This window comes from Ictidomys tridecemlineatus, chromosome 2 (genome assembly GCF_052094955.1).
Source record: "Ictidomys tridecemlineatus isolate mIctTri1 chromosome 2, mIctTri1.hap1, whole genome shotgun sequence".
NCBI classification, from domain to species: Eukaryota; Metazoa; Chordata; class Mammalia; order Rodentia; family Sciuridae; genus Ictidomys; species Ictidomys tridecemlineatus.
Window position 1 is genome coordinate 90,270,969 of NC_135478.1, and position 14,678 is coordinate 90,285,646.

Below are 14,678 nucleotides of genomic sequence, written 5' to 3' on the forward strand. Positions count from 1 at the left end.
CTATGGCATTGGCTTGTTGTGAACAATAAATGAGATACTGCCTATGGAACACATAGCCAGTGCCTTGACCACATTTAAGGGGGATAATTGGTTCTTAAAAAGTATTGTTGGGGGGATTGGGGCTGTTGCTCAGTGGTATAGTTTTTGCCTAGCATGTATAAGGCACTGGGTTCAATCCTCAACACTAAATGTCTGTTTATATACAATAAATAAATAAAAGAATTTCAAATCTCAGTCACTTTCAGATCCTATTATTGCCTCATGGTCTACTCAGCCTCTCCTTTCCCCTTCCCACCTATTCTTTTCCCAGTGTCCTTCAACAGTGGAGTTGAGGCAGTTTCTAGGTCTGTTGGCCTTTACACTGAGCCAATCTAGTTGGTCTCCAGTACACTCTTAGCTAGGATTACTGCTATCTAATACACCAAAAATTTTAAATTCTCTTTTAAAAATAAGACTATGTCATATGACTTAATTCTCTAGACATATATTGTCTTTATAAATACCCTCTCAAACATGGACTTCGTGTTTCATAGAGCTTCCTGGTATGTGAGAAAAGTAATAGTTTGGGGCAGGGGGTGGAGATAAGACCAAACAATTAGAACCAGTGGATTATTATAACTTTTGAAATGTAAGCACAGGAGGGAAAAATAATGGGGAGTGATTAATAATGGGAGGCCTACTCTGCCCTCTGGTGAACCAACTCCTGCTCTAGGGCCTGAAACTTTCTGGTCACCTAACAGTTTCACGACATTTAGCAACTTCTGATCCCTTCTTCATTAGTGTTGAGGAATAGTAAGCAAAAAAAGAATTTCTCACAATTTTCATTCTTGTTACAGAAATGCTTTCTATATATACATATGGATATATTTAATCTTTTTTTTTTAAGTTGTTGACAGACCTTTATTTTATTTGTTTAAGAATCAAACCCTGTGCTTCACATGCTAGGCAAGTGCTCTACCACTGAGCTACAACCCTAGCTCCCAGATATGCTTTCAAATCATTACCTCATCTTTTCTAGATTTGGTTTGTCAAAATCATACACTGATAATTGGGGAAAATTGTGGCAGTAGTCCAAGGACCACACAATTTAGCATGATCCCTCTTTGCTCTTTCAGATTAACAACATGAAGACCAAATTTAAAGAAACGATTGAGAAGTGTGATAATCTGGAGCACAGACTCAATGATCTCCTGAAAGAAAAGCAGTCTGTGGAAAGGAAGTAGGTATAGTTGGTCTGTTATTCAAATTAGCCACTTTATGGTAACATGCCCTGTCAACAGATGATTCCCTTCATTCTTTTAGGAACACCTTCATTTTCAAGTGTGTACATCACCAGGTTTTCAAGAGTTTTTCTATAAGTGGAGCAAATTTACTGTGACTCCTTATTTACTAAAAAATGCATTGTTTCACCTGAGGTGGATGGCCCTCTGCCATCTGCATCTTGCAGCGTGGCAGATGGCTTCCATTTTTGTGGTAGGAAGGAGTTTCCTTGGTTCAGGGCCTATAGCTGCTATGAACCATGGTTGATAAAACTGGAAGTTAGGAAGGAATCTATATCTAAGCCAGAGATGTCGTTGGCTTTAGCCAAAGAGGTTGAAAATAGAGCAAGGAGCCAAATGACTAGTGTGGCCACTCTCATTTAAGAAGGTAGTTGTTACTGATTAAAATTATCTTTCTGATTTAGGTTATATTCACTTTGGAAGTGAATGGATTTTTTGTGTTCATACAAATAGATATACATTTAAGGGGGATAATTGGTCCTTAAAAAGTATTGTTTGGGCCTGGGATTGTGGCTCAGCAGTAGAGCACTTGCCTAGCACGAGTTGGACTCGAATTTGATCCTCAGCACCACATAAAAATAAAGGCATTGTGTTGTGTCCATCTACACCAAAAAAATAAATATTAAAAAAAAAAAGTATTGTTTGGGGGTTTGGGGCTGTTGCTCAGTGGTACTGTTCTTGCCTAGCATGTGTAAGGCACTGGGTTCAATCCTCAACACCAAATGTCTGTTTATATATAATAAATAGATAGATAGATAGATGGATTGTTTGGGAGGCTGGGGATATAGTTCAGCAATAGAGCACTTGCCTAGCATGCACAAGGTCCTAGATTCAATCCATAGTACCATAGGGAGAAAAAGTATTTTTTTTTCTTTAACATTATTTTGGAATAATTTTAGAATAATAGAAAGACTGCAAATATAGTAGCATCAAGATTTCCTAATACTCTTCACCCATTTTCTTCTACTGTTAAAAAACATTTTCTAATAGTTTCTTCTTGTTGTAGAAAAATATATATGGAACACAGGATGTGCCATTTTAACATTTCTAAGTATAAATTCAGTAGCACTAAGTGTACTTTCAATGTTGCAAAACCACTACCATCCCTATGCTTCCAGAATTTTTCATCACCCCAAACAGAAACTCTCTCACCAAATTTTTTAAACCCCTATAAAGACAACACTGCAATATTAATGGAAATTTTTGAATTTTCTTCCACTTTCAATATCCTAACAAATTAAGCTGAGTTAAAAGAATTAGTTAAAACTAGATGCTCTTTTCACTTCCTGGATCCTAGTAAGTGGTAACTTGTTTGTTTGTATTTGTTTTTTGTTTTTTGTTTTTTTGGGTTTTTTTTAAAGAGAGAGTGAGAGAGGAGGGAGAGAGAGATAGAGAATTTTTAATATTTATTTTTTTTTAGTTCTCGGCAGACACAACATCTTTGTTGGTATGTGGTGCTGAGGATCGAACCCAGGCCGCACGCATGCCAGACGAGCGCTCTACCACTTGAGCCACATCCCCAGCCCTGTATTTGTTTTTTTAATAGTGGAGATTGAACCCAAGGGCACTTTACCACTGAGCTACATCCCCAGACATTTTTATTTTTTATTTCAAGACAGGGTCTCTACATTGCTTACAGTCTTGCTAAATTGCTGAGGCCAGCTTTGAACCTGCAATCCTTGTGCCTCAGCCTCCCAAGCCACTGGAATAATAGGGGTGTGCCACTGTGCCTGGCACATGATCTTTTTTCTATAAAAATAGTACTGAGGATATTTTCTTTGGTGAAATATTCTTTTTTGGAAACATTTCATACTAGCATATTTAGATCTATTCTGATCTTTGTTAACAGTTGCATGATTTACATTGTATGGATACACTATAATAATTTTAACCAGTTCCTTATTGATTAACATTTAAATTGTCTCCTGTCTTACACTGATATAAACAGTGTTTTAATGAGCATCTTTCTCCATTCATCTTTTTATAGGATAAGAAAGTAGAATAGCTAATAGCTATGACAAACGGCATGTGCAGCTGGGTGCTGTGGCCCATGCCTATAATCCCAGCAGCTCAGGAGGCTGAGACAGGAGGATTGCACGTTTAAAGCCAGCCTCAGCAAAAGGGAGGTGATAAGCAACACAGTGAGACCCTATCTCTAAATAAAATACAAAATAGAGCTGGGGATGTGACTCAGTGGTCGAGTACCCCTGAGTTCAATCCCTGGTATCCCCTAAAAGGCGGGTGGGGCATGTGCACTTTTCTTTTTTAAGCAGAACTGGGGACTGAATCCAGTGGTGTTCTACCACTAAACTGTATATCCAGCCCGCCCCTCCCCCCTTTTTTTGGAGATATAGTTTTGAGATATAGTCCAGGCTGGCCTCAAATTTAATGATCTTCCTGCCTCAGCCTCCCAGGTTGCTGAGATTAGAGGTATGCACCACTGTGCTCGGCTGTGAACTTTCTGTTGTTGTTTTTTGGTACCAGAGATTAAACTCAGGGGCACTCGAACACCGAGCCACATCCCCAGCCCTATTTGTATTTTATTTAGAGACAGGGTCTCACTGAGTTGCTTAGTGCCTCCCTTTTGCTGATGCTGGCTTTGAACTCTGGATCCTCCTGTTTTAGCCTCCTGAGCCATGGGATTATTGTTGTGGGCCCCTGGCATTCCAGGCATGGGCTTTTTTTTTTTTTTTAAGAGAATTAACTTCCAAAAAGTCTGTACCAATTTACACTCCAGTGTCAACATGTTAGTGTACTTTTTTTTTGGTAAATTTTAAAATTTGTTCTAATTAGCTATGCGTGGCAGTAGAATGCATTTTGACATACTATACACAAATGTAGCACTTCTTGTTCCTCTGGCTGTATGTGGTGCAGAGTCACACCAGTAGTGTAATCATACATGTATATAGGATAATAATGTCTCTCATTCTACCTTCCTTCCCATCCCCACTACCCCAGCACTCCCCTCACTCCCCTCTGCACAATCCAAAGTTCCTTCATTCTTCCGTAACCACCCACCCCCCACTACAAATCAGCATCCACTTATCAGAGAAAACATTCAGCCTTTGGTTTTTTGGGATTCCTTATTTCACTTGGCATGATATTCTCTATTTCCATCCATTTACCTGCAAATGTCATAATTTCATTGTTCTTTAAGGCTGAGTAATAGTCCATTATATATGTGCACCACATTTTCTTTATCCATTCATCGGTAGGTGTGCCTCTTTTCCAGTGAGCTCTTTAGCACTCTGAAACATAAAAGTGGTATCTGAAATGGTGTTTTCATTTGTAATTCTTTACTTATGAGTAAGATTGGGCATTAAGAATAGGGAATTCCCAATTCTGGAAAACCCTTTGGTTAGAATAAGCATCTTTTTTCCTCCTCCAGAAATGCAGTGAGGTCAGAGCAATTGACTCTCCAAGAATGTCACTTTTCCTCATAATTTTTATTATAGCTATTCTCTTTGAGGCATCCATTTAACTATGGACTGACAGAAGCATTTTTACCATGAGTCACACAAGTTTCTGCTACTGAAAATTTTCAGATGCTTAAAAATTGGCTGGAAGCTACACCTGGGTTAACAAGAGCAAAATTCTTTCTTTGCCTAGCTGATTACAGTGGCAGCAAACCAGTCTCCCTCAGCAGAGGAGGGAGGGGGAGACTGCTCTAAAATGGATTCTGAGGTCGTGGCCTGCTGTTCAATCCCAGAGTAGAAAGGCGACTGTGTCAGCAAATGAAAAGATATGCTTTTGTCTTTGTTTTGCAAAAGGTGCACTCAGCTAAACACGAAAGTGGCCAAACTCACAACTGAGCTCCAGGAGGAGCAGGAAATGAATAAGTGTTTGCGGGCCAACCAGGTCCTCCTGCAGAACAAGCTAAAGGAGGAGGAAAGGTTGTTGAAGGAGACCTGTGACCAAAAAGACCTTCAGATCACCGAGATCCAGGAGCAGCTACGTGATGTCATGTTCTACCTTGAGACTCAGCAGCAGATCAGCCATCTACCTGCTGAGACCCGGCAGGAAATACAGGAAGGACAGATCAACATTGCCATGGCCTCCACCTCCAGCCCCTCCTCTTCAGGGGGCAGTGGGAAGCTGCCCTCCAGGAAGGGTCGAAGCAAGAGGGGCAAGTGATCTTCAGAAAAACAACATCCCTGAGACTGTTCTCCCTGGCACTGAAGGGTGTGCTGGGACTTTTGGCTAAATGGGAGGGTGGGCCCTAATAAGTACAAGTAAGGATCAAGCCACAGTCGTTTGGATCTTTCATTTGCTAGTGTGGCATAGTGAATGTAGAGGGTGCTAAGAGAGCAGATGCACCTGAACAGTGTTTTCAAAGGTGGGTAAGAGTTCACTAACCTCAGAAGTTCTAATGACCATTTTGCCTTCCTGCTTGGTAGATGCCCCAACTCTGCTGTGCATTTTTCCGTTGTATTTATTGAGTTGGAGTATTTGATGTTTAGCTGTAGGGTAGTTTTAAGATGTGAAATTTTTTCATAACCTCAAAGGTAATGTTACCTAGCGCTAAACCTCCCAGAGCTGATAGCAGTTGCTTTAAAGACAGGCTCCCATTGGCTACTGAGGGGTTAGGAAAAATCCCTAGCTCCAGCCTCATATCATTGCCATCCCTCCCTTCCTCTGGGGAGTTGAAGAATTGTTTGAATGTTATATGAAGATGGGCTGGGTTGTAAGCCAGGTAGTGGCTTGTCAGCAGCAGCCATCTCTTCTTGCCCTACAGCTAGCCAGGAAAAACAACCCAGGACAGATTGAGTAGACATAGTGTAGGAAAAATGATGGCAGTTCCACTTAGTTTATTTCTGGTGACTCCACACATCATTATAAGAAATAATAAGAAAGAGGCTTAATGAGTATTCAAGATCTAAATCTCAGAGTGGATTTCCTAGTATCTAGCAAGAATAAGAGAGGAGATTTATCATCCATGTGAAAACATAGAATGAAGCCTCTGACTAGCTAATTGTGTATTTTGCTGGGATCAGTATTTTCTGAAAGTTTACAAAAGATCCGAATTCATGTTCAGGTTGCAGCTAGAGGGAGCTTGGGCAGATTTTCAATTATGCTTTCAAGATATAACCAAAGGCTGTTACTAAATCCTAAAATTTGAATTTCAACAGAGCCCCCTTTAAAACAGTCATGTAATGCTTGTTATGGACTAAAGAGGGGTTATGTACTTTCTCTAGAACCAGAAACAAGATAATTCGTGACATGCCATAATTGAGTGAAACTGAAGCGAGACCCGTGTTGGAATTTAGCTTCTAGAAGAGGGAGCTGGACATGTTAACAAGGCATACTGTTAAATGATGGGTTTTGTTTCCTGCTTTATAATTAGCCAAAGGTTTTAAATTGTCACATTGCATAATTATTTTTTAGGCTGTGATTGGGCTTCATCCCCTTTGACTTAAATGGTCCTAGGTGTTGTTAATACATCAGCTGTGTTGCTAATCACCATCCATTTTGGGGGATATGCTGCAGCATTCCCTCTTCCCCCCTCCACCAAAAAAAAAAAAAAAAAAAAACCTTAACTGTAACTTTGCAAAATGAATGTACTTAGTCAAACATTCTTAATTTTTACTTAGGGCAGACCAATGCTAATGCTATAAGTCCTTCTTGGACTTTAATTAATATACAAATATCTTAAAGCAAGAGTGGGAATGTAAAGCATAACCGAATTGTCTTTCCTATAGAGATTCTATTTTATTTAAAATCTATTTTTACACTAGTTAGAATCCTGCTGTTTTGGCCAAGTACTTGTCTTGCATGTCTGACCTTGCAGAAGCTGGGGTGGATTGTAGCATACTAATTAAGAAGTAGTTTACAAAGCTTGCTCCTCATTTCATTATGATCGCCTCCATCACGCGGCCCAGCCTCCAGCTGGGAGAGCTGCGGTTTTCAGCACAGGTGGGACAAATGCTCTGGAAGGCTGTGCCAGAGGAATGAGCAAACAGGCAAAGGTCCCCAAACTACTTGAAGGTTTAAAAGAAATGTTCCAGGGTAGGGGGGAATCTTATCAAGATATGTAAAGAAAATGTTATTTTAAAAGAAGGTCGAAGAGTAATGACAATTAGATAAGACAGGAGCTGTTAGTGTTCTCTTCAGGGTGGAAATGAACCACTTAATTTACCTTAATACTACCTTGAACAGTGAAATTGCATTAAAATAACCAAACTTTGAAATTATTATGCTGTGTGAAGTTTGTGTCTCTGACATTTGCTTAGGAGCACATATCTAATCAAGAAAGTCAATGGCCTGAATTTAGAGATAAGCATAAAAATCAACTCTTTGACAGGATAGTGAGCAGCTGGATTATCCATCTTTTCAGCCTCTTTCCTACAGCTCCCCAAACCAACAAAAAGTAGGAGGAACCTAAGCTGGCATGGTAGCATGCACCTGTCATCCCAGCTACTCGGAATGCTAAAGCAGGAGGATCACAAGTTTGAAGCCAGCCTGGGCAATTTAATGAGACTCTAATAAGGGCTTGAGTTGTAGCTCAGTGGTAAAGCACCTCTGTGTTCAATCTCCAATACCTGAAAAAAAGAAAAGAATAAAAAGGCAAACCAAATATAGATTAGGGGAAATTATCTGAATTTGAAGGCTTGAAGTAGGGAAAGACTCAGACACATAACTCTTTTGTGAACAAAAAGGAATTGATTTTTTTAACCTGAGACTTTTACAGGCCTTAAAGCTGAGATTTTTTTTTTTTTTTTTTTTTTTATATTACCCAGTGTCCTAAAGAGTCACTCACAAATGTGACTCTTTAGGACACTGGGTAATATAAAGCACTTGAAGCAACTACAACTGCCAAGCAAAGCTGCTGTCATTCAAAGGGCTGAGAAACTTAGGTAGACAGCCAGCCAGGAATGTGAGAACTGGAAAATCATGAAGGAGCAACCTTCCATCATTGTTTGGAACCCTCTTCTGGTGCAGTTAGTAGGCACACTCTCGAGTACTATATATGATTTGGCCATGTACGTCGTGCCATGTTGCTTAGACTGGTGGCGTATTTTGCTAGTGTGATGAAGTCTAGGCTTATGTTAAAAAGGAAAGAGTCATTTCACATTTGGAGAAAACCATTTTCTCTGGGATAAAGCTGAATTCACTATTGCCTAATGGTCTTCTGCATTCCTGCTCTCTTGGCAGCAGAAGGGAAATTAAGACTCTGGAGAATCAATTTCTGCTTCTTATTACTTTATACATATATTTTTATTTTTTGATACCAGGGATTGAATCCAGTAGTGCTTCACCACTGAGCTATATCCACAGTCCCCCACCCCCTTTTTGAGACAGGGTGTTGGTAAGCTTCCCTGGAACTTACAATCTTTGTGCCTCAGCCTCCTGAGTCGCTGGGATTACAGGCATGCACCACCAAACTTAGCCAATTTCTGCTTCTTAATAGTGCAAGGGAGCTGGGTGTGGTGGTGCATGGCTATAATCCCAGTGATTTAAGAGGCTGAGGCAGGAAAATCCCAAGTTCAAAGTCAGCCCCAACTACTTAGCAAGGCCCTAAGCAACTCTTCAAGACCCTGTCGCAAAATAAAATATAAAAAAGGGCTGGTGATATGGCTCAGTGGTTAAGTGCTTCTGGGTTCAATCCCCGGTATCAAAAATAAATAAAAAATAGTGGAGGGGGACATCTAAGTCACTTATATCTAGCCATTACTCTCATCAATCTTAGGATGCTACTGAGTATTCTGTGGCAGGCTTCTGCTGCTGGCCAGACACCCCCCCCACACACACACTCTTTTTTTTTTTTTTTTTTTTTTTGGTGGCGCTGCTGGAGATAGAACCTGGGACCTTCTGCATTGCTAAAACACATGTTCTACCACTGAGCTACACCCCAGCTCCACTTTCAATCTTGCCTATAAAAATTCTTAAGATGGGAATATCTGCCTAGTGGCTCTACCAAGCAGAGAAGACTTTAAAAGAAAAAAAAATTTATATTTGTAGATGGATAGAATGCCTTTATTTATTTTTATGTGGTGCTGAGGATTGAACCCAGTGCCTCACACAAGCTAGGCAAGCCCCAGCCCCAGATGTTACTTTTTTAAAGTTAAAAATGTGAAGTAAAGGGAAGCAGTGATAGAATGACCTTCCCTTCAGGAACTAGGAGTGTAGTGCCAAGGCCAAGTGACTCCTCCCCATCTATAATGTGAACCTGGTTTCCTGAAATGCTGTTCCATATGGGGTATTCCTGGAGCAAGCAAAAAACATTTGCACTTGTGTATTAGGGGAGGTTACATAAGCCACCTTCTATTTTTCACTGGGGGAGACTGGTTGTGGTCTGTTTATCCTGACTAACATCATATCCAACTCCTTCCCATCCTCTTCATTTTTCAAGGATAATCCTCCTTCACCTGACATCTCTGAAGCTTCATTGCTGTGCCCAGTAGGCTCATACTTAGGCTATGTGTTCTGTCAGGCATTAATTTTGAAAGTCCTTCAATAGCCAACGCTATTTCAGAATCATCGTAGCCAGTTTATTTTCGTGAACACTGAGTAGTCTCTCTAATTCTGGAAGCTCAGGAGAACATGAAAGCAGTTCTGCAGTAGGTTCTTGATCTAGATTTTGCCCTCTTGCTGCCTGAAAGGAAGAGATGAACAATCTTTTTCACACAAGATGATCACAGTCTTTGGGGCCTAACGTTGAATTGCTTTAGGTCAAAAACTTCTCACTGGAGTCTTTGGGAAATGGGGATTCGGTACTTGGCACAGAACTACACTGGTACAGATAACATTTGTTACTCCAAGGCTAATTACCAAGCTCACTAAGTGAACTAAAGCTGCTTTGTTTCTTTTCAGACTTTGTTCTAAATCCCCTGACCCAGGACTCCATTCAGATCCATCCTGAGATTGCTTGGAAATTAATGCAGGGAGGTTAGTCCAGGTGGGGAAGTCAGAGTGAAATCTGCAGCATGAAGGCTTACAAGACCCAGGATAAATCTACACTAGTATAATGCAGCCAATGGTGCACTTTTTTTTTTTTAAAGTTGTTGATAAACCTTTATTTACTTATATGTGGTGCTGAGAATTCAATTCAGTGCCTCATACATGCCAGGCAAGTAGGCTACCGCTGAACCACAGCCACAGCCCCAGCTGGGTGCACTTTTTTTCCAATTGATAAAAATAAACATGTAGCATTGAGCATAAATGTGGAATAGGAGAACCAGTTTTGACCTGACTTCATGGAGACATCTTGCTCAGAAGCAACAGTTTCCAAACCAAATATCCTTGGTACCTTTATTTCCTCATGTAAAAATTAAGAGCCCTGCTGGGTCCAATGGTCCATACCTGTCATCCCAGCTACTTGGGAAGCTGAAGAAGGAGGATTGCAAGTTCAATGCAAGCCTCAGCAACTTAGTGAGTCCCTGTCTCAAAATAGAGCTGAGGAGGGCTGGGGTTGTAGCTCAGTGATAAAGCACTTGCCTAGTACAGGTGGGTCTTGGGTTCAGTCCTCAGCACCACATAAAAATAAAAAAATAGGGGCTGGGGATGTGGCTCAAGCGGTAGCGCGCTCGCCTGGCATGCGTGTGGCCCGGGTTCGATCCTCAGCACCACATACAAACAAAGATGTTGTGTCTGCCAAAAACGAAAAAGTAAAAGTTAAAAAAAATTAAAAAATAAAGGTTAAAGTCTTTTTCTTTGGTGAGGAGGGCAGGTATTGGGGATTGAACTCAGGGGTATTTGACCACTGAGCCATATCCCCAGCCCTATATTTATGTATTTATTTATTTATTAAGAGAGAGAGAGAGAAAGAATTTTAATATTTATTTTTCAGTTTTCGGCGGACACAACATCTTTGTTGGTATGTGGTGCTGAGGATTGAACCTGGGCCGCACGCATGCCAGGCGAGTGCGCTACTGCTTGAGCCACATCCCCAGCCCCCTATATTGTATTTAGAGACAGGGTCTCACTGCGTTGTTTAGCGCCTTGCTATTTTTTTTTAAGGTGGGTACAATATCTTTATTTATTTATTTTTATGTGGTGCTGAGGATCGAACCCAGTGCCTCGCACATGCCAGGCGAGCACCCTACCACTTGAGCCACATCCCCAGCCCCTAGCGCCTTGCTATTGTTGAGGCTGTCTTTGAACTTGTGATCCTACTGCCTCAGCCTCCCAATACTGGGATTACAGCCTGTGCCATTGGGCCTGGCTCTAAAGGTTAAATTAAAAAAAAATAGAGTGAGGATATAGTTCAGTGGTAAAGCGCTCCTGGGTTCAATACCCAGTACCACCAGGAAAAAAAAAAAAACACCCTGGGCCTGAGGATGTAACTTAGTAGTAGAGTGTGGTGATTCCTAGCATCAACAAAACAAAACAAAACAACCCACAAAATAATAAAGCCCAGAGACACCCCCTGACACACGCACGCATGTACACACACACCACCACCACCCTCCCAATTGCATGGATTCTCAATTCTAAATTCTCAAGGCTTTGGTGATGGCCCAAGAGGCAAGGTTCAGACTTTCCCCTGAGCACTGGATTAGTCAAGTTCCCTGTAAAAGAATTAGGTGTTCCCTCAACTTGAGAAATTTACTGGGTGTCACTTTACACCATTAACATAAAGCTTAACACCAAAGGACTTGAGTGCGACTGAAAAGAAGGAGCACCAACTAATTTCTGGGGCAGGAGAACAGATCACAGAGAAAGGCCTGGAAGTGGAGAAGAGTCAGCGGAAAATTTTAGGAGGAATATGGAGAGTTTTCTCTTGGAAGCACTCCAACAGAGTGCAACCAAATTGTAACGTATCATGCACGGCCTCTTCCAGCAGCATTTTTTTAAGAATTTTTCTTTGGTGACAGACACTGCTTAGCTGAAGCTGTACCCACACATCTGATTCCTTTACGCTCATGTGGAAGCTACAATCCCAAAATGGTTTGCAAAAATGCCAGCAATACAAGAGCCACATCATGTTCCCCCACTCTTCCCCCCCTCCACCTGTCCTTGGGAGGGAAAAAAATTAAACTCCTCCTTGCAAAATGCAGGCCTCAGGAAAACAGCTTCCTTGCATTTGTTTCTTGCTGCAAAAAATCAACACTAACTGGCTTTGATCCCAAACAGGGCCAACTGCAGAATGCTGAAGATTCTGCAGTCTGGAAGAGCAGAAAGGCTTCCTAGGTCTACCCTCCCCCCTGCACATTCGACTTCAATTATGTAGGAACAAGTCTGGGCCGGGGGCTGCTGCCAGAATTCTCCTGGCCCAGATAGAGGAGGCCCCGTGCTGTGGCCCAGAATCTTTCCTAAAAGTCTATGAGAGATTTCTTACTGCTTCCAATTCTGCACTTTGGCACTGGAGAGATTTCTGGCTCTGTTTGGTGGGAGTCATACCAAAGCTTGTTCCAGTCCTCTTTCCTTTGTTACCTGGGTTCTCTTCTCCCTACAGCTCTTCTGCCTCTTACAGTTGTCAGTAAGAATGTCCTATTACTTTTGGAGAAAAAAAAAAAAAACAATCCTGAAAGAGATAACCCACACCAAGCGCCCACTCTTTTCTCCTTTAGCTTTCTATTTATTTATTTATTTATATGGTTCACAGACTAACTCCTTAAAAACAGTTTTCTTTTCACCTTCTGAGATAAGAGTCTTGTGGGAAAGAACATAATTAACACTAAAGAACCTTATGGGGTTACTGTGAGTTCCTGTGATGTGGAAAAGTCTAGCCTGTTCCTGTGAGAGACCTTTTTTTCCCAGTACTGGTTACCCTAACTAGGTAACCCAGAGAGGCAGTCCTCAAATCCCTCCTGTATTTTGTAGAACCCCAATGCTGACAGTGAGAGGCACCTTGCACTTGCTGATAAATAGAAATGGAAGCAAGTCCCATCCTGCTGTGTGGTGCTGTTCAATGCCAAGGCCAGCTCACGTTAGCAGAATTCCTCCTCAACCAGCCGCAGTCACTGTGTTTGGCACAGCTCATTCATCCAGTCTTGTGGCCCTATGGACTTGGTACAGGCGTCCCATCTTAAACACCAGGAAACCAAAGCTCAGTGGGGACAGGTTGACTGATGTGGCCAGCACTGACTCAGGTCACCTAGCTGATAAGTGATAAAGGCAGTGCTCATCTCAGCCTCATCTGACCCCCAAACATGGGCTCAGCCCCACTCCACTCTTGTCTCCCCTCACTCTGGGACTTAGGAATGGGAAGCGTCCTTCCCATTAGTTATTAAGAATTTACTTAGGTGAGGATTTCATGGTTATAATCACCTGAAGAATGCATTATGCAGCCTATTCCTATTTTGTTGTCCCCTGGAAAAGGCAGAGAGCATTGAGTTAAGGCCACTTTTGTGGGAGTCAGAGGGCCCCATTCACCTTCCCCACTTCTCCGTCCTCTCTCCCACTTCAACAGAGCCTGGGATAGCACTGACAATGAACAAGGCACAAGGAAATAGCCCCAGTGCTTCCTCCACTGTACCGGAGGGCTGGCTTTGCAAAATCACACCATTTCAATGGGGTGTTCAGGTCCCTACACCCTGGGGGATGTGGGGCCCAGTCCATAGCAGTCATTTTCTCTTCTACAGAACCTGATGGAAGCCAAGGCACTTCTTCAGCTGGAAGAGATCCTTCAGAACAAAGCTATCCAGACTGTAAGGAGTTCTGTCTTTGAGAATGTAGACTCTGTTACTGCCCCAGAGGTATGGTCAAAAGAACATAAACAGGCTAACTGGAAATCAGATTCGGAGGGATCAGCTTAATTGAGACTTCAGTTTATTACAGAATAAATAGAGGACGGAGACAGCCTAGAACATGGTCCTTACAAACAACTGGGGGATATTATTAGGTAGAATTCATTTGGCAGGTGCAAAGCAGTGCTGTGTCTACTTGCAAACATGTTGCAAGAATTTTTTCAATATAACAAGTCAAATCATAATAGGATATGATTTAACACCAATTTTGTGTTACATCACATACTTCACTGATTTCCATTTATCCTATTTACAATGATATATTCTGAAATATTATAAGAAATAGTACAAAATATTTTGGTTTTATGTTGTGATTTTTTGTTTTTTTTTTAGTTGAAGTTACTTATGATGTTTTTATTTTTGAGATATAATTTACAATAACATGCAGGGTTTATTGTTTTGTTTTGTTTTGTTTTTTTTACTAATGGAGATTGAACCCAAGGGCACTTAACCACTGAGCCACATCCCAGCCCCCTCTTTTAAAATTTTGAGACCAGGTCTCACTAAATTGCTGAGGCTGGCCTCAAACTTGCAATCTCCTGCCTCAGCCTCATGGTTGCTAGGATTATAGGTGTATGCCATAGCACCCAGTCAGTTTGATGAGTTGCTTTTTTAAAAAAGCTTTTTTTTTCAGTTGTAGATGGACATGATACCTTTATTTTATTTGTTTATTTTTATGTAGTACTGAGGATCAAACACAGTGTCTCCC

General features: G+C 41.3%; 1 protein-coding gene across 3 annotated transcripts in view; it reads left to right on the forward strand.

Moving 5' to 3' along the window:
* The window catches only part of Brap (BRCA1-associated protein), a 34,350-nt gene extending 26,879 nt beyond the window's left edge, over positions 1 to 7,471 (forward strand). For all 3 annotated transcript variants that reach the window (XM_005329625.4, XM_013360477.4, XM_078039166.1), the window contains 2 exons: positions 1,116 to 1,219; positions 5,051 to 7,471. In XM_005329625.4, the coding sequence (XP_005329682.1) occupies positions 1,116 to 1,219; positions 5,051 to 5,414 (468 nt within the window). In that variant the 3' untranslated portion in view covers positions 5,415 to 7,471. The remainder of the gene's footprint in view (positions 1 to 1,115; positions 1,220 to 5,050) is intronic.
* The last annotated feature ends 7,207 nt before the right edge of the window (positions 7,472 to 14,678 follow it).